Source organism: Falco rusticolus, chromosome 19 (assembly GCF_015220075.1).
Source record: "Falco rusticolus isolate bFalRus1 chromosome 19, bFalRus1.pri, whole genome shotgun sequence".
Lineage (NCBI taxonomy): Eukaryota > Metazoa > Chordata > Aves > Falconiformes > Falconidae > Falco > Falco rusticolus.
In genome coordinates this window covers 3890969-3914354 of record NC_051205.1, presented here as the reverse complement: position 1 = coordinate 3914354, position 23386 = coordinate 3890969, and the positions used below count along the sequence as shown (strand labels likewise).

Sequence of the window (23386 nt, the reverse complement as noted above, 5' to 3'; positions counted from 1 at the left end):
CCGGCCCCGCCCCGCTCTACCGCCCCCTGCCGCCCCCGGGACGCGCCACGTTCTCCCGCCCGCGATGTGCACCAGCGCTACCCGCTCGGTACCGGCGCGGCCGGGCCGCAGCGCCCCCTGCCGATTCCGCCCCGGCACTGCGCGATGCCCCGCCCCGCGGGGCAGGGGGCCCGGCGAGGGGCCCCCGGGGCGGCGGCGGGGGTCCCGCTGTGAGGTCACCGGGCCAGAGTGGGCGGGCGGGCGGCGGCGGCGGGGCCCGGTCTAGGCGGAGCGCGGCGCAGGGTGGCGCGGGAGTCACGGTGGCCGAGTGGTTAAGGCGTTGGACTCGAAATCCAATGGGGTTTCCCCGCACAGGTTCGAATCCTGTCCGTGACGCTGACTCTGCTTTTGCTGGGGGGCTCACGGGGTCGCCGCCAACAGGGCCGCGGGGGGAGCACGGGGCACGCGCGGGGGAGTTCCGACCCCCGTAGCTATTTTAACGGCGGGAGCAGCGGGGCTGGGGGGCGGGCGCAGTCCTGTTGGGGGATCACGTCAAGGGGGTTGCAGAGCCGGGAACAGCGGCTGGAGCCGCCCCGGGACCCTCAACAGACCCCACCCCCCCGGGACCCCCGTGGCCGGCCCGACCCTCCCAGGGGGGGTCGCGGCAGCAGCGCCTGGGAAAGGCGGGGATTGATCACAGGGCACAAAGAGCCAGAGGGACCCCGGGGCCAACGCGTGGCCCCCCCCGGGAGGGGGAGGTCCCCCCAAAACCCCCAGGATTACGAGGACCCCCTGAAAACACCTGGATGGGGAAGACCCCCTATCAAACCCCCAGAATAAGGAGGACCCCCTCAAAACTCCCAGATGGGGAAGACCCCCCTCAAACCCCATGGGATGTGGAGGATCCCCCCCAAACCCCCAGGATTAGGAGGCCCCCCTCAAAACTCCTGATGGGGAAGACCCCTCTCAACCCCCCTGGGATGGGGACAATCCCCTCAAATGTCCCAGTTGGGGGAAGACCCCCCTCAAACCCCCTGGGATGGGGAGGATCCCCCAAACCCCAGGATCAGGAGGACCTCCCCAAAACCCCCAGATGGGGAAGACACACACACACACACACACCCCCCAAACCCCCTGGGACGGAAAGGATCCCCTCAACCCCCCCGGGATTAGGAGGACCCCCTCAAAAACTCCCAGATGGGGAAGACCCTCCTCAAACCCCCTGGGATAGGGACGATCCCCTCAAACCCCCCGGGATTAGGAGGACCCCCTCAAATCTCCTGATAGGGAAGACCCCCCCTCTCCAAACCCCCTGAGATGGGGAAGACACCCCCCCCCCCCCTCAAACCCCCTGGGATGGAGAGAATCCCCCAAAACCCCCAAATGAGGAAGTGCCCCCTCAAACCCCGAGATGGGGAAGACACCTACCCCCCCCAACCCCCTGGGATGGAGAGAATCCCCCCAAAACCCCCAAGTGAGGAAAACACCCCCCCCTCAAACCCCCTGGGAGCGGGAGGCTCGCCTCAAATCTCCCAGCTGGTGAAGACCCCCCCCTCAAACCCCCGGGATGGGGAAGACCTTCTCAAATCCCCTGGCTGGAGGAGGACCCCCCCCAAGCTCCCTGGGATAGGGAAGAGCCCCCCCCAACCCCCCGTATTTTTCACAGGGGACTGGACCCCCTTTGTCAGACGACCCCATATCCTTCTTGGCACAAACCCCCAAGGCGCCGAGACCCCCCTAAAGCAACCAGAACGCTGTTTATTGATCACTTCGATCCCGGCCTCCCGCCAGCCCCACCGGGCACCGGCCCGAGCCGCAGCCAGATCCCAGCGGTACAGGCACCGGAGGAGAAAGTACTGTAAAAAAACAATTAAACAAATGCAAATAAATTAAGTTCCCAACAAGTAAACGTAACCAGGTTCTGAGGTGCCTGTCCATGGTACTTCAAAAATAAAATAAAAAGGGGGGTGGAGGAGGCGGTGGGAAATAAGAAAAGGCCAAAAAAAGAAAAAAAAGAAAAAAAAAAAGACAATAAAATAATTAAAAAAAAAAAAGACAATAAAAAATACAGAACACAATCACGAGGGTCTGGAAAAGGACCACCAGTAACAGCAGAGAAAGCGGAGCCAAACGCTGGCAAACACGGAGCAGGATGGTGTCTTGGGGGACAGTGGGAGACACCCAGGGGGGCTGCGAGCTGGGGGGCGAGTGGGGGGGTCCGGCCTCTCCCGGGGAGGAGAGGGGCTGGGGCATGCAAGGAGAGAGGGGTCCGAGGGCGGCGGGGTGCCGTGCCAGCCTGGGCCCCCCATGCCCCCTCGGTGGGTGCCGGGGGGCTCGGCCACGGCTGGTTTGGCTCCAGGGGGGAAACCAGGCTCGGGCACGGCGCTGGGGGCGATGCTGACGGTGCCCCCTTTGGGGACACCCCTGGCCAAGCCCCTTCCCCAGCCCCCCGGATGGGGGGAGCCGACCCCGCTGCTGCCGTGGGGCACGGTCGGAGGTGAGGCTGGGGGAGCCAGCGGCAGAGACACCGGAGAGCGAGGCGGAAAATCCAGAGGAAGCCCAGGGAGGAGGATTCGGCCACCGGAGAGGCGAGAGCTGCCGGGGGGTCGGTCCATGGCAAGAGCCGAGCTGGGCCTTTGGGTCCGGGCGGGAGCAGTAGCTCTGGGAGAGGCACCAGCACCAAAAGGCAGGATGGGTCCAGGAGTCTGGCAGTGCGTGTGGAGCGCTTGCTCCTTCTCTCCTTTGAAAAGACATTGAACGGGGAAGCTGATCTGCAAGGGGCAAACGTGGAGGGGGCTGCAGTGTGTGCCCACCGCTGGGCCGAGTGTGTGAGGAGTATTTACCGGAGGCATTTAATCATTTCAGCTGGGAAGCGAGAGGTTCGAGGGAGCAGCGCCCTAAAAACACCACGTCAGCGACTGGGGGAACAGCAGCTTTGACCGGCTCCCCCCAGCCTCCACCTCTGCACCTTCCCCCTCCTCTCCCTCGTCAGCACGAAGCGTTGCTCTTCCCAAATCCTTAAATTTCCTCCACTCCGTGTGCAAATATCATCACCAGTCCCGGCTCTAGCACCATGTCCTCGCCCATGTGCTGGTTTTCGCAGGCCATCACCACCACGGCTTGCTTGCCGGGGATGCGCTTGGCCACATAGTTCTCGTAGTACCGCCGGTTCATCTGGCGCGTCTCCAGCGTGGCCAGCCCCTGCGGCCAGTTCCGCTCGTGAGCGTTCTCGATCAGCTCGTTGATGATGGACGTGGGGCAGCCGCTCTCCACCAGCGAGCGCTTGATGACGGCCTGCAGCACCGCGTCCGGCGTGGAGATCATCCCGCCCCACCGCGTCACCCGGGCCGGTTGCAGGGAGTTGACCCACCTGGTGACAGACACGGGGACAAAGAGGTCAGTGCCGTGTGGTGGCTCCCACCAAAATCGGGGAAGTGCTCCGTGCTCGGGAGCCAGGCTGGATGGGGAATGCCTCCTTTTCCCCGCCTCCCTCCACTGTTTCACCCCCACAAGACCCGGCTGCGGTGTTCAGCTCTGCTACGCACGGAAGGGACGGGATGAGAAGCTGCTTCCTCCGGCCTTTCTCAGAAGGAGGAAGGAATCTGGCAGCTTCCTGCTCCCGGGCAGGATGCAGGTGGAAAACTAAAAATGCTCCCAAGCCATCGTGCAAGCAGCTCACGCGCCGCTCCCCAGCACAAACACCCCGCAACTACCTGCCCCTGCGCTTCTGCAAAGCATTTTCTGCTCAAACCGCGCCTCCGCCTCGGAAGGCACTTCACCCCCTCTCGGCCTATCCCACCCCAACGAAGCTGGAAGCCCCCCAGCTCCTCCCCGAGCAGCGCGAGAACCAGCACGTACTCCAGGATTTCATTGTACTCGATGGTCTCCTCCAGGTTCTGCAGGTTGGGGTTGACGCTGCGGATGGCGCGCATGTAGGCCTTCAGCAGCTGGATGTCCCTTTTCTGCAAGAGGCAGGACACAGCAGCGTTGGCACAAAGGGCTCAGCACCGTGGCTGCACGTCGCAAGGCCAGAGCCCACCACGTCCCTGCTGCCCGCTGGCTCAGCCACCATCCCAGCGGCTGGATGAGGTGCTGAGCAGCAGCAGAGCCCCAACCGTGCTCAGCTGGGGCAGCTCCACAGCCGTTTTCTTCATCCACAAAACTTTTGGGGGGCCCAAGCAGGCGAGCCGGCCCCTCGCGCGCACGGACCCACCTGCTCGGCCAGCTGATGCTTGTGCTCTGCCGAGGTCTTCTCCAGCTCGGCGATTCTCGTCTGCTGCTGCTGCACCACGGATCGTAAATGCTTGATGCAGTTGTGGTTTGGCAGCTCATCTTTGGGCATTTCCAAGCTGCGGAGCGTTACAAAAAAAAAAAAAAAAAAGAAAAGAAAAAAAGAAAAAAAAAAAAGGTGGGAGGCCTCACATTAGGGAAAGTTACACACCAGAGCACTTGGCATAACCACATCAACAGTCTCCACAACAAATCCAGTCCTGGAGGACTTGCCGAGACCCCGGGAAGCCCAGCGCCGCGACCTCCGAGCGGTGTAGGAAAGCCTGATCCCTGCCACGTCTCGTGGCCAAGCCAGATGGTCTGGGGAAGAAACCACCACCAGGTTGGCAAGCAACGGGGATTTTCCTCCTCCAAAGCGCTCGGGGCTCGGAACCAGGTCCCACACTAGGCAGCCCGTGTGGGCCTGATCCAGTCTCTGACTTCATCCGCGGAGATCTGATAGTCTCCAAGCCACCAGTCAGTCACCACCTGGCTGGATGCTTACAGCATGTGAGTGGGAAGGACGTCGACAGCGAGAGCACAGGTGCCAAGGCCAGACCCAGCGCTCCCGGCTTTGGGCAACACTTAGGAGGGAGCAGAGCTCACGCTGGAACTTTTCCCAGGGGGCTGGAGTAGCTCTGGGTGGATTCACAAAGGCTCCAGCACCCCGTTTCCAGCATCCCGTTGACACCTAAGCCCCAGCAACAAGCTGAAGAGCCAGGGGCTTTGAACCAAGTTTAAAAAGAAATGGGGTTGACTATCCTTCCCGAGCCGTTCCGCAGGCCTTCAAAGCCCTGCCACCCCCGGAGCTCTGCACCCAGAGGGCCAAAAGGTGCCAGGCACCCAACCCCGGGTTCCTTCTCCAAGCCCGTGGCCCCTGCTCTGCCCACCCTCCGCGGCAGAGCCCCCCAGGCCATCCTCACCCGCATCCCTGCTCGCAAGTCACCGGGCGCTTGGGATTGTGCTCGCAGTCATTGAGGTGAGACATCAGGTTGTCAAGTCGCACAACCGCCGTACAGCCGAAAACAGCGTTGTCACAAGTGATCTGCAGCTTTGAGAGCATATTACGCATGATCCGCGGGACGGGACGGAGGTGGGCAACCGTCACGACGCTGCGGTCCACGGGGCACGTCTGCTGCTGGGAGAACCACTGGGTGATGCAGGCATTGCAGAAGGCGTGCTCGCAGTGAGGAGCCTGCGGAGGGGCAGAGAACAGCCACGCGTTACTCCCACCCGCCAGCTCACGCCTGGAGGACAACCTTGTCCAGAGAAAAGCTCTCAGCCTTCGGAGGTTCCCGCAGCAGCTACGTGCCGCCTTGGGGGAGGAAAGCAAAGGGAAGAGGCACCTCTGTTACAAAAGCAGGCACGATGCCCACGCAGGGGAACGAGACACCAAAAGGCAGAGCTGTAGAGACCACAGCCGTGCACGGCACCTTCCCCTACAACGCCAGAAGCGCTGCCGCAGCACCATCCTCCCTTCCCTTGGAAAAACAGTCCCCACCTTCGTCCTCCTCCGGTTTTAATTTGTGTGCCCGCCCCACCAAGGTACTTTTCCCCCCAGACACATGGTCTCTCGTAGGCAGAGCAGCTCCCTGGGACAGGGCACGGACCCCCCAGAGCAGCAGCTCTGCTCTGTCCCAGGTAACGCTGCCTCCTGGAAGGACCTGAGAGGCCAAGACAGATCAGGATTCTAAATTTAAACATTTTTCCAGGGCAGATGAGAACATTACTTCACTGTTATTTACACAGCTGGGCTCTGCTCTTGCGTTCAAGCGCAGCTGAAGGAGTATCAAGATTGGGGATGGGGAGCAGGACAGACGCCAGCTCTTCGGACAACGCTGCGCTTTCTTCCACGGAGCAGAAACTCCAAGTTCCAGGAAGGTCAGACGCGTTCAGGGTTAGCTAAGATGATTTACAAACTGTTCCCTCGGTGCCTTGGACCAGCCGCCAAAGGCAAGCAATGAGTGCAGGGCATACGCCGAATCAGGATTCACCTTTTCAAGCTACAGGACCATCTCGGGAGCTCGTGCAGCCTCTGCGGTGATGCAGCTCGAGCCGAGCAGCACAGTGTGGTGTCTCCGAGCCCGTGTCAGACACGGCAGCGTGTGCCGGGCTGCGGCACAGCAACAGCCGCTCCTCTCCCTCGTGTTTTCCTCAAGTCCTGCTCTCCCAGGCTTCGGCTCTCCACAGAGCTGGGTCCTCTGCTCCCCTCCTGGCATTTTATCCCTTCGAGCCTGTGCCCACCCTGGCTGAGATTTAGCGATCTGGATATCCCAGCATCACCAAATGCGGACTGGGGATGTGACAGACGATAAATCAAACCCCTTTCACTGGATACTGCGGAGAGGGAGTCACTCCATGCCCAGAACACAGGGACAGGCCCTGGGGAATCTCCATCTGTGGAGATATTCGAATCCTGGGGATGAATACGGCCCCTGAGCCCTCCAAGATGGCACTGGAGGCATCCCTGCTTTGAGCAGGCAGAGGGACCTCACTGGGAGGGAGGAACAAGTTAAAAATCCTCAGAAATTTGCCCCCTTCAAACCAAGGCTTGTGCCCAGCTCTGAGCTCCTGCGGCGCTGGCAGGAGCGGGAGGGCTGGCACACAACCACCAGGCTGCTAAACGCGCTCGAGAAAAGCCTGGGAACAAGGGAGTTTGTGATATCACATTCTCAAAAGGAGATTTAAATAAACCTGCTTAAGCAAGCTGCAACTTCCCCTCTGATTTACGTGATGGCCCATTCATATGTTGACAGATTATTTTCTTTTTTAAAAAAAAAAAATAATCAAAGCTTGTTTGACACAACAGATTAGCGTAGCTGGAAGATGCTAACAACACAATTTTAACTACAATAGATTGTGGTTCCAAACACCCCCAGCCCACCAGCACAGGGAGGGCTGTGGCACACAGCCCCAGCCTCGCCAGGATCCCCACGGAGCAGCTTGCCAGCACGGCACAAATCACAGCTTTTGTGATGCAGTTTATTATTAAGCAATGAAACTGCAATAATTATCCACACATTTCAGATTAGCTCAGTTTTCTTTTAATCCTTTTTACTTCAAATGAAGCTGGATTTATGCAGAGGGTGGCGAGTTACCCAGCCCATGGCTCTGGTGGCATGCAGACCTTGAGGGGAAGGGGCAGGGGGACAAAGTCCCACGCAGAAGGCAGCTCTGCTCCACTCCGGTCAGCACTGGCAAGGGGGCTAAAAGCCCCCTTTTAATTTCCCCCCAAGTAATGGGGCTTTGCAAGACACAGTGACGAATATAGTCCTTCCAGCACCGAGAGGTACAGGGGGGCCGGAGACCACGCAGTGCTCCGGAGGGACGCTGCGCTGGAAGAGCTCGCAGTACCAAACCTCACGGGAGAGCCCCGTCCAACAGCCCTTCTGCTTCACAGGGAGCGGAGGGAGGAGTGGAAGCAGCAGCTCCACATTCCCTGAGCGGCTGCACAAGCTGCAGAGCAAGCTGGAGGATCCAAACAACCCGGCTGTGCCAGGCCCGGGCAGAGCAGCGTGCCGGTACCAGGGCTGTGGTCTGTCCATCCTCCAAGCTACGTGTGGTGGTAGGAGCTGAGCCAGGCTCCCAACAGCGAGTAAAACGGATCAGCTGTGTAGCCTGGAAGCAGCACGTGCGCAGGGAAGCAGAGAGAGTCAAGCAAGCGCAAAGCTGTAAGCAAGGGCCAAGTTTTAGCACAGCTGCTGCCATCTCTGCCTTGGGACACCACCACTGGTAGGCAGCTGCACTGAGCTTTGGCAGAGTTAAGAAGGGAGTAAGAAATGAGAGCGTAAGGGAAACCTGTCGCTACACGAGCTTATTCTTTCCTCCCCCGCCAGGGCATCCTCCAAACCCAGGACTCGAGCTCATCTCCACCAGAACCCCCGCAAACGCAGACTTTTATCCCTGGTGCTGCTGCTTCCTTACCCGTGCTGTTGCCTTAAACCATTAGTAGGAAAGTTAAGAATCCATTGAGCTCACCTAATGCACACGCTGTGTGCGGCGCCCATCATCTGATCAAGACATCTAGAAGTCTGGAGCTGCAATCGGAGGCTTTCAGTAGCCACAGTCAGTGCTCAGACAGAAACCTACCTGAACCGGCTCCTCCAGGACCCCGCTGCAGATGGGGCATATAAGGTCTTCATCAACATCCCCCTGAAAACGTGCTACATCATACCCCATCGCTCATCACTGATGCCAGAACCCTGCGGAGGGAAAAAAAGAACAGCGGTGAGGAGCAGCTGAGCATCCCGTGGTGTCCGGACAGAGCAGATCCCAGCCCTCAGAGCATCCTGGTTCCCAAGTTCCTGCTCTCTCCTCCCAGTGTGACCAGTTGCGGTAGCCGCAGGCACGGCGGGAGCTCACAGCCGAGCGCGGTACGGAGGAGGGTGCTGAGGGAAGCAAACACACCCGCTTGTGTGTGCTGAGCTGCTCCTCCGTTCTGATGCGCTGCCGGCATTGCTTCCTTCCCACGCACGTGGGAGAATCCTGCTGCAGTTCTTCTGCTCGGTGGTTGTTGGGGTTTGGGTTTGGGGGGGGGTGGGTGAGGGGTGGTTTGCACAGTTGTGTTTGGTTGGGAGAGCCCAGGACCACGCAGGGGCACCGCTGCAGAGCGAGCACAGTCCTGTGGGCTCAGCGGGGGGATGTGCGCCAGCGCCTGGATGAGGACCTCGCTAGAGGGGGGCTCCTGCTCCCAGCACAGAGGGTGCGCAGCACCAAGAACAGCCCCAGGAACCCAGTCCCCCTCCCCCCCCCGCCGAGGACGGCATTCCCAGGGAATCCTGTTCACCAGCTTCTCACGCTGCCTGCCAGGGGCCGACCTTGAGCTCTGCCCCAGCACACACCGGCAGTTACTGGTTCCTTTGCGGCTTGCACTGGGGAGCCAGCTCCTCCTCTTCCCTTCTCACCACCACCAAACTTGGTGATAAACCGCCACAGCCCCACAGACGCACACCGCACTTGACTCCAGATAAAGGAGCCCCCACCCCAAACACAAACAAGGAGCCAGGAGGGGTGTGAGGGCACGCGGACACTGCGTGAGGCTCCAAAGCCACCGGCCACGCCGTGAGGAGACGGCGGCACGGCAGCACTTCCAGCTGCACAAACACCAGGAGCATCGGCTTGCTCTGGAGGGCAGGTAGGAACTGGCCCTGCTGCTGCTCCGCAGCCAGATGTGGCCACACAGCCAGATGTGGCCAGCGGTGCCAAGCTCCTGCACCTCGGCCAAGTTGCCTGCACGATGCCACATATGCCCCGGCCAGCTCTTCGCAGCCCAAGGAGCTTTGGCTCCAGACAGACGTGGCCAGCAGAGCCGACGGGGGGAGCAGCACGGGAGAAGGCGATGGATGGACAGCAAGGGAGGCCGCAGGTAACGCAATCGCTGCACGGTTGGCCTTTGTGACCCTCCTCAAGTCAAAGGGCAGCAGGGACTGACTTTTAATAATTTGCTGGACACTGGAAGTCGGATAATGAATCAGCTCCACACGTACGTGTGGATACTCTGCTACCGCAGAGCGGGCACAGACAGACTCCTCTGACAGAGGCTGGGGAGGGGAAAGTCCCTGTGTCAGAGTTTGCAATTCAGATAACAAGATTAACGGCTGCAGGGAGAAGGGATCTCCAAGAAACTAGTATCGGTTGCTCTTAAACCTTCCCATTGCCTTTGGACACATGCTGCTCTCCTCCACTGGGAAGGGACCCAAATTCCTTCCCATCCCTACAGCAGCCACTCACACTGCAAGTCTCAGCACCTCCAACACATTTAAATCGGGTTCAAACCACCTGGAAGGGCAAACGTGGATGTGGAAGACCCAGCACAACAGCTCCAGGCTGCCAGCAGAGCCACAGCACCCACACAGCCTGCTAGCCCCCACCACAGAGGTGCTTCGCTTTGCTGCTGGGACCATTCCCACCTTCGCTGTCGCTCCACGCTCAGGTTCATGCCCTGGTGTCTCAATGCATCTCCGGATGCGTGAGCAGCTCCACGAACTGCCTGCCCTCTCCTTCTGCTCGGGAGACACAGCACCTACTCCTGCACAGGCACCAGGGTAGCAAAGCGGGCCGGCGCTGGGCACTGCTGCCTCAGAACCACGCTCCCTAGCACCTCTGCTTTGCCTTTTGCATCCAAGCCTCCAAATTCCAGCACCATCCTTTTCCAGCAAACAGCTGGGCAAACCTCTTCGCATCCACCCAGGAAAGAGCCAAGCGGAGGGCAAAAGACGAGCACTGAAAACCAGCCTCGCCATCTGCCAAACAGAAGCCACATCAAACCTTCCTCCAAAAACATTTCAGCACCTGCACAAGTCCCAGTGCCTCCGAGTTCTTCTCCTTCCTCGACCCAGCTGTTTCCCCCTTCTGCCAGAGATCATCAGCGGGGCTCTGCCAGCACACTGAAGCAAGCAGCACCCTGTTGCTATCGCGAAGCAGAAACGGGAGAGCTGAAAGCATCTGCAAATGCTCCAGCGAGATGGAGCTGGCAACCCAATCCTGCTAGATCCAGGGATGAATCAATGATCTGGCCCCGCAGGATACTGGATACATTTCTCCCCGGGCTCAGCAACCTGCAGGATGGCCCCGAAGAGGGTATTGCATCGCTAATACGAGCGAGCCCTACTTGCGCAGCGCTGCTCGGCATGGGCGATGATTCACGGGCTGCAGGGATCCGTCATGTGCTGAACTGAAGCACAAAGGGCTTCGAAAAATACCTTTCCTGAAAGGGCTGGTGGAGGCTCTTGGATACAGTGGGAAGTCGAGCCAAACCATCTGCAACACAGGCAAGACGCAGTACAGGGGAGCAAAGGCTGAGCAGGATCCCAGACAAACCCACTGTTACAGGAAATTACCGCAGGAAACGGCAACCGCCACCTCCAATTATACCCGATTTCAGCAAACGAGCTTCCCCATCCTGTGCAGCTTCCCGACCCCAGCACCATCCCGAGGGTTGGGCAGGGAAAGGGGATAAGCTCGCACAGATCAGAGGCCAGGCACAGAACTGGGGTTTAGCCCAAATTACAGAGAAAAGCTGGGATAAGCCACTTTCCCCCCAGCTTTCCTCGTCATCAGGCTCCTGCCTCATCTTTGTATTTGTAGATTGTCATCTTCTTGGCCTGGGGACTCCGAGTGCCTGCACACTGCTCAACACAGGAGATCTACATAGCAACAAGGGCTGGATGGTATCAGAGAGGATCAGTAATTAACAAGTCAAAAGCGCTTTGACATTCCTACCCTTACCCAAAGCCTCCTCAACATCCACCAGCTCAGACAAAGGTTCCTAATAAGCCCTTGGGGAAGTAGAGGAGAGGGAAGAGGAAGGCAACAACTCACTCCCTAGCGAGGGCAGCCTGTCATATCCCCACGGCAGGGATCCCCCAGCTCCGGAGGGGCCAGCATCCCACCTCAACCCCCAGCTTGTGCTGCTCTTCCACCCTCCCCACAACCCCACCGTTTAAATAAACAAATACGACACCTGAGAGCTAAGGCAGACCCATCGCCATCAGCTTCCCCTACTCTGGTCACAGAACAGTCATTCCTACCTGCACCACGCATTGCAGTTTTGCTCCAAATTTGGGGAAAAAAGGGGTTTCACTCGAGTTGCCTGGCAGGAGCTTACCTCTGCCCTTCAAACGGCCGTGCAGGATCACAGCGAGCAAGGCTGGGGCTCCTCTGACCCAAAGCACATCTGCCCCTCTTTCATCTTAGCAGCAACCACACAGATAAGATTTCCACGGTGTTATTGTGCTGTCTTCCAGCACAATAACTAGCTGTTCCTGCCCTCAGAGGAAAATTCATGGCTGATAAAATTTTTTCTGTTGACAAAAGGGAAATTAATGGCTTCAAAAAGCTCCCCCCCCTCCTTGGGGGGGGGGAAGCAAAAAAAAAGTATTAAAATGTCTGCATGGGAGCCCATGGATTTGTTCCACAGCCCCCAAAGCACATGTTCACATGTTCCCTCCTTTTTGCCACAATATGTTCGAGCTGCTGGATCCCAGACACTCCGGCTGAGCCAAGCTTTCTGCCTGGTTGACTGCTCCAGGCACAGTCTGTGGAGCAAGCCAGCATCTACTGGCTCCAGAGGAGCTCCCCACTCCACCGGCACAGGGAGGCTGATTCATCTGGAGCTCGCAGGGTTGTACTTCCACGCTCCTCCTCACCCACGCAGCCAGCTCTCCTCGGTCAACAGCTGTTTCGGGCTACAAGCACACCTGGGCAAGGATCCAGAGCAACCTGGAAAGGGCCTGGCCCTAGAGAGATTTGCTGGGAAAGCAGCATCTTCCATGAGATCTCACCAGTTCTCACCAGTGCAGAGCTGGCTGTGGGTCCCAGGGCAGGAGCAGACACCTCCACCTGCTTCACGTGCCAGGCTGTCGGGAGACACTGACTCAGCTCCCAGGAGCTGATGAGTACGAGTGTCAGCAATGCGAGCAAGGATCAGCGCAGAGGCAGACACCAGCACGGAAGGGAAATGAGTTTCACCCACACGAACGATGTGCTGGCTACAAACCTCCCCCCCCCAGGCCCCCAGAGCCTGAGGAGGCGAAGGTTTGAAAGAGACACCGACCCACCTCAACCCACACCGCTGCACCAAGCGAACGGGCAGCGGGGACGACTCTGTACTCGCAGCTAGAGCTCACCCAGATAAAGCAACCTGGTCCAAGGCAAACAACAACAACAACAACAACAACAACAAAAAAAAAACCAGCGAGAACAATGCGATCGTCGGAGCGGAGCCAGCACCTACCTACTAAACACATGGCAAAAAATACGCCTGGAAAAAAATCAGAGCACAATGGTCAGTAGAGCCAAGGACTGGATGATGAGCAGCAACCACCCCAGGGTCTCGTCTTCAAACACAAGGTGTCCAGCTCCTCCCTGGGGACACCAGCCCCTGGCAGCATCTGCCAGCTCTGCTGCCTGCGCTCCTTCTAGCAGCAGATCCACGCAGCCAGCCCCTCTCCTGCGCCAGTATCTGGTGCCAGTTCACTAGGGAAGCCCATCCCTTCTGTGAAAATACAGAAGACCAGACAGAATCCCTTAAAAAAATTAAAAACAAACAAACAAAACAAATCAAACTTAATTAGCCTGTGCTGGAAGTCTCCGGCACCAGGCTTTGCTTGGTTCTCAGGAAAAAAAAAAAAAAAAAAAAAGACACCATTTTCTCATTAATTCCAATATAAGTGTTGCCAACAGATACTGAGCCGCTTTGCAGCTGGGATAGCTCGGAAGAAACCTGTTCTGTGAGCAATGGTGGTTTTAATAATCTTTCCTAATTTCATCAGCTTTGTGAGCCAAAAGAAATAGAATTAAAACCAGAAAACGAGGGGGAGGGGAGGGAAGGGAGAGAAAACAACATATGGATGCAAGAGGGGCTGTTCTGTAGCAGTTAAAGCCCAGCATGGGAGCCAGGACACCAGCGATCTTCTCACTGGTTTGCACTGTGTGTGTTCTGGGGCACCACGCTTTGTTGTCTCTGTTTCCCTGCTGTGAGTAAATACGGAACATCTCCGGGGTGCTGCACGGTTTCTGAAGCAGCCTCGCTGACATTGGAAAGTTTCCAGCAGGGTGGGGGGGTGGGAAAGTCACCCAAAAACTGGAAAAAAAAAAAAAAAAAAAAAAAGTCAGAATTTTGCAGTGACCGGCTACCAGCGCTCAGGACCTGCATCCAGGTAAGCTGGTCTCCACTGCCAGGAGTTCAGATCACACCAAGAAAAGAGGCTTGTCCCACACCGCCGGTGGGAAGGCAGAAGACCCGAGACAGCCTGTCACCCTGTGGGCACCCAGGAGGGAGCCCCCCCCTCTGCTGGGGGGCTGGCGTTTGGCTCAAGCGCTTCGCAGAAGGCACCTGCTGGGCTCCAGCACCCCAGCCAGGTGAGGAGGCTGCTCCGCTGGGATCAGGCTGGCGCCAGGACGCAGGCGAAAGGGCTCTGCTCAGCCGGATCACCGGTCCAACGAGCAGACGGAAGGTGGAAGAGTCACCGGTGTTGAAGCTGGGCCCACGTCCGCACCTCGCGGCTTTAAAGCAGCTCCCGACTGACCTGACACGGTGCAAGTTTCACAGGAAACCCCTCAGGTCAGCAGCCAGGGCTGGCTCTGGTGACAGCAGCCTGTTCCCGTAGGACGGAGAGGATTCACCAGCCCAGCCACAGCGCGCAGAGATGCCACGGTCTGTCGCTCTCCTGCGAGTGACCCAGTTTGTGCAGCCCAGCTGGCCGGCGGCCGCTGGCCAAGCCTGGGTGGTTACTTGCCTGCCCTCCTGCCAGCACGGCTCGCTACAGCCCCTGGCATCTGACGTCTGGGCACTTTAGAGCACATGGAGCAAACTTGCTGGGCTGCTGCAAGCCACGTCCTCGAGGTGAGCACCCAGCACAGGCCACCCTGCTCCAGGGCTAGAGCCACCCAGCAGCTGTGGGGCACTGGGGATCCATCAGCCAGCGTGAACAGCCCCAGCGTCACCCCAGAAAGGAAGAGCAGGAAGATTAACAAGAACAATATTGAATCCAAACACGCAGCATAATCTAAAGCTGGCTAGAAGCCCCTCTGCCTGACCTAGATGTCCAGCGACCCAGTTTCTAAACACAGGACAGAAACAAGTCCAGTGCCTGTTGTGCATTCCTGGCCGGAGCAGCTCCCCTGCGCTGCCGGCGCTGGCAGGGAACCGAAGCGGGCACTCGCTGGCACAGAGGCCGAGCACAAATCCAAACTTTGCCCTAATCTGGCACTACCAGCTCCCTGCTCAGACACGGGCCCCGTTAGGATTTAACGGCGAGGGAGAGTTGGCACAACATCCACCCCATAGCTTCTCTGGCAACACCAGCAGTGCCACATCCCCCACGGCCCCTCCGTCCGGGGCTGCACACCCGGCAAGGGGCACGGATGGGAGCACCACGGCTGTGCGTTACGGGAGCACGCGGGCAGCGAGGAGAACAAGCGCTGAGCTTCAGGAGACACAGGCGGGGAGCCACCCACCTTCCACACCACGCTCCCCTCACCCCACGGGGCTTCGCCAGCTCGATCGAGCCCCACAGACCTGGCCAGACCCTTCCGAGCGACCGCGTTTACAGCCTTGATGCGCACCAGACCTTCCTGGCCTTTCTGATCATGACCCTGACTTTGCTGGTACGAAATCACAGCCCGTGCTCACCCGCGTTACGCGCTGCTCGACAGAGTGGATCCGATTGCAAAAGCCAGGAGCAAAATCAAGTGAGGTCCAGAGTCCACCCCACGTGGGTGACCCCCAGCCCCACCGTCCCCACGCTCAGCGCTACCGGCGAGGTCCGGAGGGGTGACGCAGCAGCCGCAGGGTCAGATTCGTGGCATCGCTCTGCCTGTTCCTTTGCTTCTTCCCACTGCGCTCGCACCTGGCTTGCCTGCATGTGTAGCATGAGCCCACATGGTTTACTGGTTTTCCCAGGAATTCCTGCATGCATTTGAGACATCTACAGGCCACAATCTTAAAAAACCGCTGGCGCAGAGGAGAGCGCTGGTCTGCAAGCCAGGCCGGTTGCTTCACCTGCCCGACTTCAGTTTCTCCACCGAGAGTAACCGGTGAAGAGCCGGAGATACAACAAACCAGTTCTGCCTGCATGCACACCACCAGTAACCACCACCTGCTCGGCATATGCATAATTAACCACCCCGCTAATGACACCATGAAGCAGCAGCACTCCCTCCCCACCAAAAAAGAAAATTGATCACTCCGCCAGCCTCAGCTGAAACGTGACTCGTTCGCTCCTCTCCAGCGTTAACGCACAGGGCCTCTAATTGCTGTTGCACACACCCGGGGAAGCAGACAGCAATTTAAAGTAATTTACGCTCCACTCGCAGGAAAAGCCAGCAAAGCAATCCTAACAGCAACTCCAGCTCCGGGGAAGAGCCCAGCAAGCCCCTGCGCTCCGCGATACGGCAGCACGACACGCTCAGGTCTGCACGCAGACCGGCACCGCCGCTCTCCAGCCTCGGACCGAACGACAGCAAGGAGCTGGGTCTGATTGATTTAACCAATGCTAACTACTCTCCTGATTCTTGCTGACTAATCCTTTAAAGGGTTACCACCCGCTTCAACATAATTGGTGAGCTCATGTACTTGTTTTGGAACAATGGTGACAGGAGTTAATTCATTCCTTCTCCAAACCGGGTTTCCTTCAGCAGGAAGAAAACCCGACAGATGCGGCACACTCGCTGCAGTCCCTCCCACACCTGAAATAATCGATATTCCCCCAGGCCTAAAAACTTTCCTTGGGTGGAGGTGTTTCTTCCAAGTGTTTTAACCACCTAGCAGAGACTTCAGGAATGGCTGACTGTAATCCCCAAAGTTTTAGTACAGGCTATTTTGACTCAAGAGGTCACAGGCAAAACACAGAAAAATATTACTCATTATTTGCTAATTAAAAGCCAAAAGCATTGAGAGTAAAAATCTCAACAGCTCTTCCCATAAAGATTTCTCCTCCAGTGTTGATCTTCTGTTTGAAATTAGCCAGGGAACAAAACTTCCCAATGGGAAAAATTAAAAAAAAAAAAAATTCCTTTTTCCAAAAAGCCTTTCACAAGTCAAGGAAGCTTTTGCCCAAGTACATGCAGGCAAACAAGATCACAAGGAAAGCGAGGTTAAACAATCATTCTCGGCTGTATAATAGGAGGAAAACACATCAATCTTGAGGCCCTACCCATGTTAAAGATCTCGTTTCGGTAGCTGGCAGAAGGACAAACAACCTGTTGAGGAGCGCCTATTGCTTAACCCCTGCAGAATCGGGTTAGAGGGCTCTGCCACCCAGCAAAGCCATTCCTTATGCTGGGAATCTCTTCTGGATCACTAAAGCCCGACTGATAGTCCCTGGAACACCCAAGGCATCGTGCCCAACGCTGGCAGCACCTGAATATCCCACGATGTGAAACGACGCCACCAGTACCAAAAAAGCCCAGCCGGTCTGTGGTCTCTCCCCACTGTGACCCAACAACCTCATCCCGTTTCCATATTTTTAATGCATTGAAAGGATTTAAGTGGAAGAGGCTGGGGGCAGAACTGGAAATCAGCCACCACAAGAAAGGAAAGCGCAAAAAAAAAAAAAAAAAACCCAAAAAAAAAACCCCTAATCTTTGGGAAGTTCCTTGAGGCGGCTGCTGAAAGCGGAGCGGCTCTCGGCACACCAAGGTGACATCATGCTGTGCTGCCAGTGTCACCTCTGCGCCTACAGAAGCAAAGGATGATCTAACAGGGAGGTGGACAACCCCGAGCGCAGCTGCGGGGCAAGGGCATTATCTCCTTGGACCGGGCAAGGCTCATCTGAAAAAACAGCCAAGCAGCCCAGGCAAAGCTCTGCGGTGCCCCAGCCCTCCTGCCTGCAGCAGAGCCCACTCGCTTGGCACAAGGCAGCTTTTATCCATCCCATCCCCAATTCCACAGCTGGAAAACTGCAAGAGCAGCTCTCTTCCAGAACTGCAGGATGAGTGGGAGCAACATCCACAGAGCAGATGAAACCCCTGCTCCTGCACCCTTACCTTCAGCCCGCAAGGATCGTGACAAGATCTCCCCGGTTGCCACGTCCTTGGTGCTGTGGCAAGTCCCACAGCCCTACGAGGAGGAGGATCCAGAACGGCAGCGGACTGCGAGCCTCTGCAGCGCAACAGAGCAGCTTGGGGAACCAAGTTTGTTGCCGCAGGTTGCTAAGCCATGGCAACAGCTTCTGGGGGGGGAAAATTAAAAAAATAAAAATAAAAATCACACATTGTTTTGGGAACATCGAGGTCTGCTCTTTATTAAGACGTTCTGACAGGGTGGCCTGACCTGGAGCTACTGAGCTGCCCACCCAATTCCTGTCACCTCCCTTCTGTACTTTCTTCTGATCACGGCCTTCCAAAGGTCAGGAATTCCAGCTCCAGCGCCGTGAAGGGGCTTTGATGCCACAGTCAAGACTGCCAAAGGGGTGGAAATAACACACCAAACCCCCCAGATATGCAACAATGCTGGGATAACTGGGAGAAGACTCAAAGGTCAGCACCACTTCCGTGTTGGGGAATGAAACCTTGTGGCCGATTTCCACAAAACAGCATTGTATTTCTCCAAAAATACTTGGACAGGAGGGGGGACGCACTCCTTTGCACGGCTACACCCATGCTTTTGTCTCCTGCCCCGGCTGAGCACCCACCTGCCTTGTGGAGGCTGCTGTCCCCCAGCTGCAGCACTGGGGCAAGACCCTCCCCACGACCTCCCCCTCCAGCACGAGGGCTGCCACTGTCACACGCGGGAGCGGGGTACGCACAGAACCGCAGCCTGCCGAGCCTCAGGTAACCGCACCCCAAGTTTATCAGAAGGGAAACGTTCCAGATCCAGGCAGAGCCACACATTCCTGGTTTTGTTGTGCTACGAGCTTAGAATATTTTTCCCCCACTTGCTGCATTTGGACGCTGCAAAGTCTCTTTTATTTTGCTCGCACTCCGGCTGCAACAGCTCCTGCCTACCAGGGACCTGGGCAGGAACCAAGCTCCTGTGACTCGGGGTCCCAGTTCCCATTAAAAACTACTCAAGCCGCCAGCTGCTGAGGCACTGGCTGCCCTCCCCATCTGTTGCCTGAGCTCTGACACATCCCACAAACCCCAGAAATCACGGAGGAATGCGGCGCAGCACGCTGCCACAGCCCACAGTGTGTCTACAGGCAGATGCAGCAAAACTGGAGGAAGCCACCGACAGCCCAGAGGCAGGAACCCGGGCTGGGGAGCTGCAGGGACACCGGCAGGCTCTGACCGGGATGGGGCCTCGTCCACACGCCAGGCCCACGAGACGTGGTTTTTCTGGAGTGTTCATGGCTACAGATAAGGCAGAGAAGGACGACGAGGGTCTGCAAGGTGGGCTTCCCTTTTTAGATAAGTGGAACAACCCGCTTGTGAACAGCTGGGGCCGTACTGGAATCACACGGCGCAGCTTTACCTGGCTCTGCCAAGCATTTTATTTTCCGGTCTTGTTTCTTAAGGTGTCAAGGCACCAAGAAAATGAAAAGCCTAAATCCGAAATTAAACTATTTTATGGTTGGTGGTTCCCCCCCCCCCCCCCTCCCAGAAACAGCAGATGCGAGTCGCAGCCAGCAAAACACCTGAATACGCACACTCGGATAAAGCATCCTGCATCGCCGCTCCGTCCGTAGCCTGTCCCCTCCCAACTCTACCCGCGCCCCCAGCAGTGGAAGCGAAAGGAAATCACGCTGGGCAGCTGATTTAAGCAGGGGCCACCGTGGTGCCCTGGTCCCTGCCGCAGGAAGGCAGACCTGGCAGGCAGGAGGACACCCAGGAGCCTCTGCCCCCACCAGCAGCACCCGAAGAGGTCCCAGCTCCCCGCAGCCCCTCGCTGACACAGCTCAGCAGCCTGGCCCACGTGGGTCGGCCAAGCATCCACGCTCCCGGTCAGACCCACCTTGGATTGCGCTACCGCCGTACCGAGCAAGCCCAGGCTGGCTGCCACGTGGAAATCATAAGGCAAGAAGACCAAAGAGCTTTTTGCCTTCGGTCTAAAGCATTTGGATGCGAGGGATCTCTTTAGACTCAGTGAATAATCCCATCCTCGCAGCAGAACAGCACGGATCCTATTCAGTCAGGAGTGTTTCCTGTTTTCTGCGGCGAGGAGCCCACACAAGCAGCTGGCCAGTCACCAAGGCGACTGATCCGCGAGAAAACACAGGCAGAGACCGCTGAGCAGCGAAACTCGGGCGTGCTTGTACCTTTAGCTCCGTTTGAAGCTCACTTTGCATCGCCTCCAGCTGTCTCTGCTGCCTTTTGGGATGCCTTTCCTGAACTCCAGGCTCATCAGTGGGTTTCGTTAACAAAGCACTTTCCCTGCAAGTCACGGGGAACCTCGCTCTTTCAAGAGTGCTCTGGGAATTCCAGTCTCTGCCCTTCTTCCAGAGCACCGAGTGAAATAAAGAGATAGAGAAATCAGGCAGGGGCAGTTTCTAAGCCAGTTTGGCAGGACTTATGTCAAACCTCTGAAATTTAAGGAAGATCTTGCTATTTCCCTGTAGACATTCATGTACAACAAAGATCCTTTAACGGCTTTAGAGCAAGAGCTGCGTCCTGCACTATGAACCTCCACAGGCTGCAATCTCTAAACGGTGATCTAGGCAAATCTGCTGGGGGAGAGATCAGGCAGTGACCAGCTGGGAGAACAGCCGTACACGTTGCGCTGTCAGCTGCAACAGCGGGGCCGTCAAGACAGACAGAGCCCTTCCTTGTTAACAGAGCAAAACCAAAGATTTCAGATAAATGACTTCAAAGTTATTGGCAGCAGCCAACCGAAAGCCCTGCGAGTGTATATAAAGCAACACCCCAGAAAACTGCTGTTGTAACTCTAACCATTCACGTGTCGGAGGCTCCACGTGCGTGGAGGAAGGATTTAAATGCATCCCCTGTGCACAGATGGATAAAAATTTGAGAGGTGCTTGATTTACCTTCTGTGGCAGAATTCCTCCCTAAGTAGCAAAGAGGCAGGGCTGGGCTGGGTTTACTCTTTTCAGGGAGACGCTCCCAATGGCCCATCTTTTCCCCTTCCTCTTCTACAGTTTAAAATGTCGTTCTTCAAGGGCCAAGAGCCACTGCCACGCAGGAGTCATAAGGTCAGACAGGACAGATCTGGTCATGAGGGGGGGGAAAAAAAAAAAAAAAAAAAAAAAGGAAGGAAAGATGAGCATGGTAAAAACGGAGGTGGGAGGCCGTGCCCTGCCCTTCACCCCCTCTCCAGACCCAGATGAAGACACCTTCTCTTCCTCCACACATGAACCCAGGCCTTCCGCCACACAGAAGGGAAACCTGCATTTCCCGAGGAGCCTTTGCAACTCTCCTAAAAAGCAGAATAAACTGTGCAGAACCCCCTGCAACACAAGCCTCCGACGCAGACACACGTTCCCCTGCGGACAAGGGTCCGCAGTTGGTCACGAGACCAGAGAACCACCACCGCACCTCATACTGCTCCTTTCTTTGTCTTCCAACCATGTGAAAAAAAAATAATAAATAAAGGTGAGGCAGAGTAATTTTTTTAATTTAAACAGAAAGAATAAGGGTCCCTCCGGAGCCCCTCCAGTCTTGGAGAGCCCTCACACTTCCCAGCCTCCTCGTCAGGCTGAACACGACCAAGCCAGCGATTTAAACATCAGTTGCCTCCCCGTGGCACTTTGCTTCGGGAATTCCGGCCCTCGGCCAGAACTCCGCTTGCCTCACACCCCCACCTCCCTCAGCTGGGGGAAAAGCTCGGACAAGAGGAGCTCCCAGCAGGATTGCTGCAATGCTGGAGTGCCTCGTGCGCAAGGAAAGAAATATTTGCCCAGTAGGTAAAATCTCAGCTTTTAAGTTACGCAATCCTGCTAAAAATAGTTTCCCCAAATGCCACCTTAAGATCTTCTGACACAAATCCAAGTTTTTCTTGCAACTCCTCTGCTCGCTCTAGCATTGCAAAAATTGACAGCAGGGAAGCCTGGATCTGAAAAGACGTTTTGGTTTCATCTGCTGGTCTCGGCAACAAGGATAAAAGCAGCTCAGAAACACCCCTGGATGTTACCACCGCACAGAACCAGGCATGAGGACGCCAAGCCCCCAAAAAGCCGCTTTGTCGTTATTGTAACAAAAAAGTTTACCTGACGCTGTTGTATTTTTGTACATTTTTTCATTTATCACCTAAAACTGTACGAAAAAAGGCTGAGGCCCTTCCTGTAAGACAAGATGCCACTGAGGTCAGGTGCTGACAGTCGAGACAAGCAGCAGGACATAGCCTGCTCTGCAAAACCTCGTCGCAAATAAAGCCTTATCCCATTTAATTACCGACTTCCCTCTACTTCCTACCCTCCTCAAACAGGCAGACAGGCTTGTGATGTGCTCTGCAGGTCAGGCCTCCGAGAAGAGGGAAGCTGCCTGCGTTCCCCACATTCCTGTGTCAGAAGCGACAGGCGCTCCCCTTCCAGGGCTGCGCAGGGGATTCCCCACCCCTCACCCGGCAGCACCCCCAGCCCCAACCTCGCCACGCCAAGCAGCACCCAGAGGCTGCAAGTAATTTGTCATCGGAGCAACTTTCAGCACAATTAAAGTCTTCCCTTCAAAAGCTACTAGGCGAGGAACAGCCGGCGAAGCCCGGGTGTCTTCACGGCGCTGGGTGCTCAGGCGGGACCAGCACCTTCGCAGGCCACAGCGGTTTTTGGGTTTCACTCCACCTTTGTGGCCACCTTTGGCCAAGCCCCACAAGTGTGTCCGAGCCCACTCGGGTCCTGGCAACCGGGGACACGCGCATTGGGGGAACAGGATGGGGGGGGGACACACGACGACGACAGGATGGGAGGAGGGAGGGGGGACACGACATGCTGCCGGAGGCCAAAGCCAAGAGATTCTCCTCAGGACGCAGCCGAGGGTGTCAGGGACGGGCTCCCACAGCACACAAAGACCCCGCAGCGCCAGGGCCGTGCCCCCCCCTCGGGGCTCTTCCCCCCTCCCCACTTCCCCCCACGGCCTGGGGGGTTTCACGCTCACTCCCAAAGCGGTGCCCACCCCCAGCAGCCCTCCCCCCGCCGAAACCGACCTCCACCCTACACAAGCCCGGGAGCACCGGGCTCCCACCAGCCCGGCCCCGGGGGCCACAGGGACCCTCACGGCCCCTCACCGAGACGCCGACCCCCCCCGGGTGCTCCCCACGGCAGCCGCCCCGCCGCATGGCTCCCGGGGCCGCATGTCCCCCCGCCCCCTAGTGCCCCTAAGGCCGCCTCCAGCCCCAAGGGCCTCCCCCCGCGCCGGGCCCGGCTCCTTCCCCGGGCCGCTCCCCAGCCGGCTCCCGCTCTGGCCCCCCCTCGCCCCACAGCCCCCCGACCCCACGTACCGCCTGCCGCCCGGGCCCGGGCCGGCTCCGGGACGCCGCGGGGCTGAGGGGCGGCCGCGGCCTCCACCGCCTCCCCCCGCCCGGCCCCGCCGCGCTGCTACGCAACCCCCGCCCCGCCGGAAGCTCCCGCCCCGCCGCGGGCCGGAAGCGGCGCTCTGGCCGTCGAGAGGCGCCGAGGAGCCAGAACTCGCTGGTCGGGGCGGGCTCCATGACCCGCGAGGGGCGGGGCATGGGCGGGGCTTCCTCCTTACCGCCCCCTGGGACCCGCCTTCTTCTGCTATTGCACTGCTATTGGTCAGAGAAGAGGCA

At 57.6% G+C, this 23386-nt stretch overlaps 1 protein-coding gene and 1 non-coding gene across 10 annotated transcripts; one reads left to right on the top strand and one right to left on the bottom strand.

Moving 5' to 3' along the window:
* Positions 1 to 293: 293 nt before the first annotated feature.
* On the top strand, positions 294 to 375 carry TRNAS-CGA. Its single transcript has one exon. It is a non-coding gene; the product is annotated as a tRNA-Ser (tRNA).
* A 1342-nt stretch (positions 376 to 1717) lies between these two features.
* RNF41 (ring finger protein 41) lies at positions 1718 to 23170 on the bottom strand. 9 transcript variants are annotated; one of them, XR_005101566.1, is made up of 8 exons: positions 23078 to 23170; positions 20673 to 20853; positions 8338 to 8450; positions 5172 to 5443; positions 4193 to 4328; positions 3838 to 3941; positions 2823 to 3349; positions 1718 to 2719 (listed from the first exon to the last, which is right to left on the bottom strand). XR_005101566.1 is itself a non-coding variant. In XM_037371315.1 (8 exons), the coding sequence occupies exons 4-8, from the start codon at positions 8425 to 8427 to the stop codon at positions 2998 to 3000; spliced, it is 954 nt and encodes a 317-aa protein (XP_037227212.1). In that variant the 5' UTR covers positions 8428 to 8450; positions 17737 to 17921; positions 20673 to 20853; positions 23078 to 23170; the 3' UTR covers positions 1718 to 2997. The 9 variants fall into 9 exon arrangements, 8 of the variants coding, with proteins under 8 accessions (XP_037227212.1, XP_037227213.1, XP_037227211.1 ...); XM_037371315.1 differs by adding an exon at positions 17737 to 17921 and having other exon boundaries at positions 1718 to 3349; XM_037371316.1 differs by adding an exon at positions 11855 to 13831 and having other exon boundaries at positions 1718 to 3349.
* Positions 23171 to 23386: the final 216 nt, after the last annotated feature.

Bases quoted from the DNA above. Each gene is read 5' to 3' on its own strand.
- RNF41 (XM_037371315.1), bottom strand. From the start codon at position 8,427: ATGGGGTATGATGTAGCACGTTTTCAGGGGGATGTTGATGAAGACCTT. The intron at 4,329-5,171 runs GTGAGGATGGCC...AACGCTCCGCAG, and splicing joins ACTTGCGAGCAGGGATGCGG to CTTGGAAATGCCCAAAGATG. The intron at 3,942-4,192 runs GTGGGTCCGTGC...TGCCTCTTGCAG, and splicing joins AGCATCAGCTGGCCGAGCAG to AAAAGGGACATCCAGCTGCT.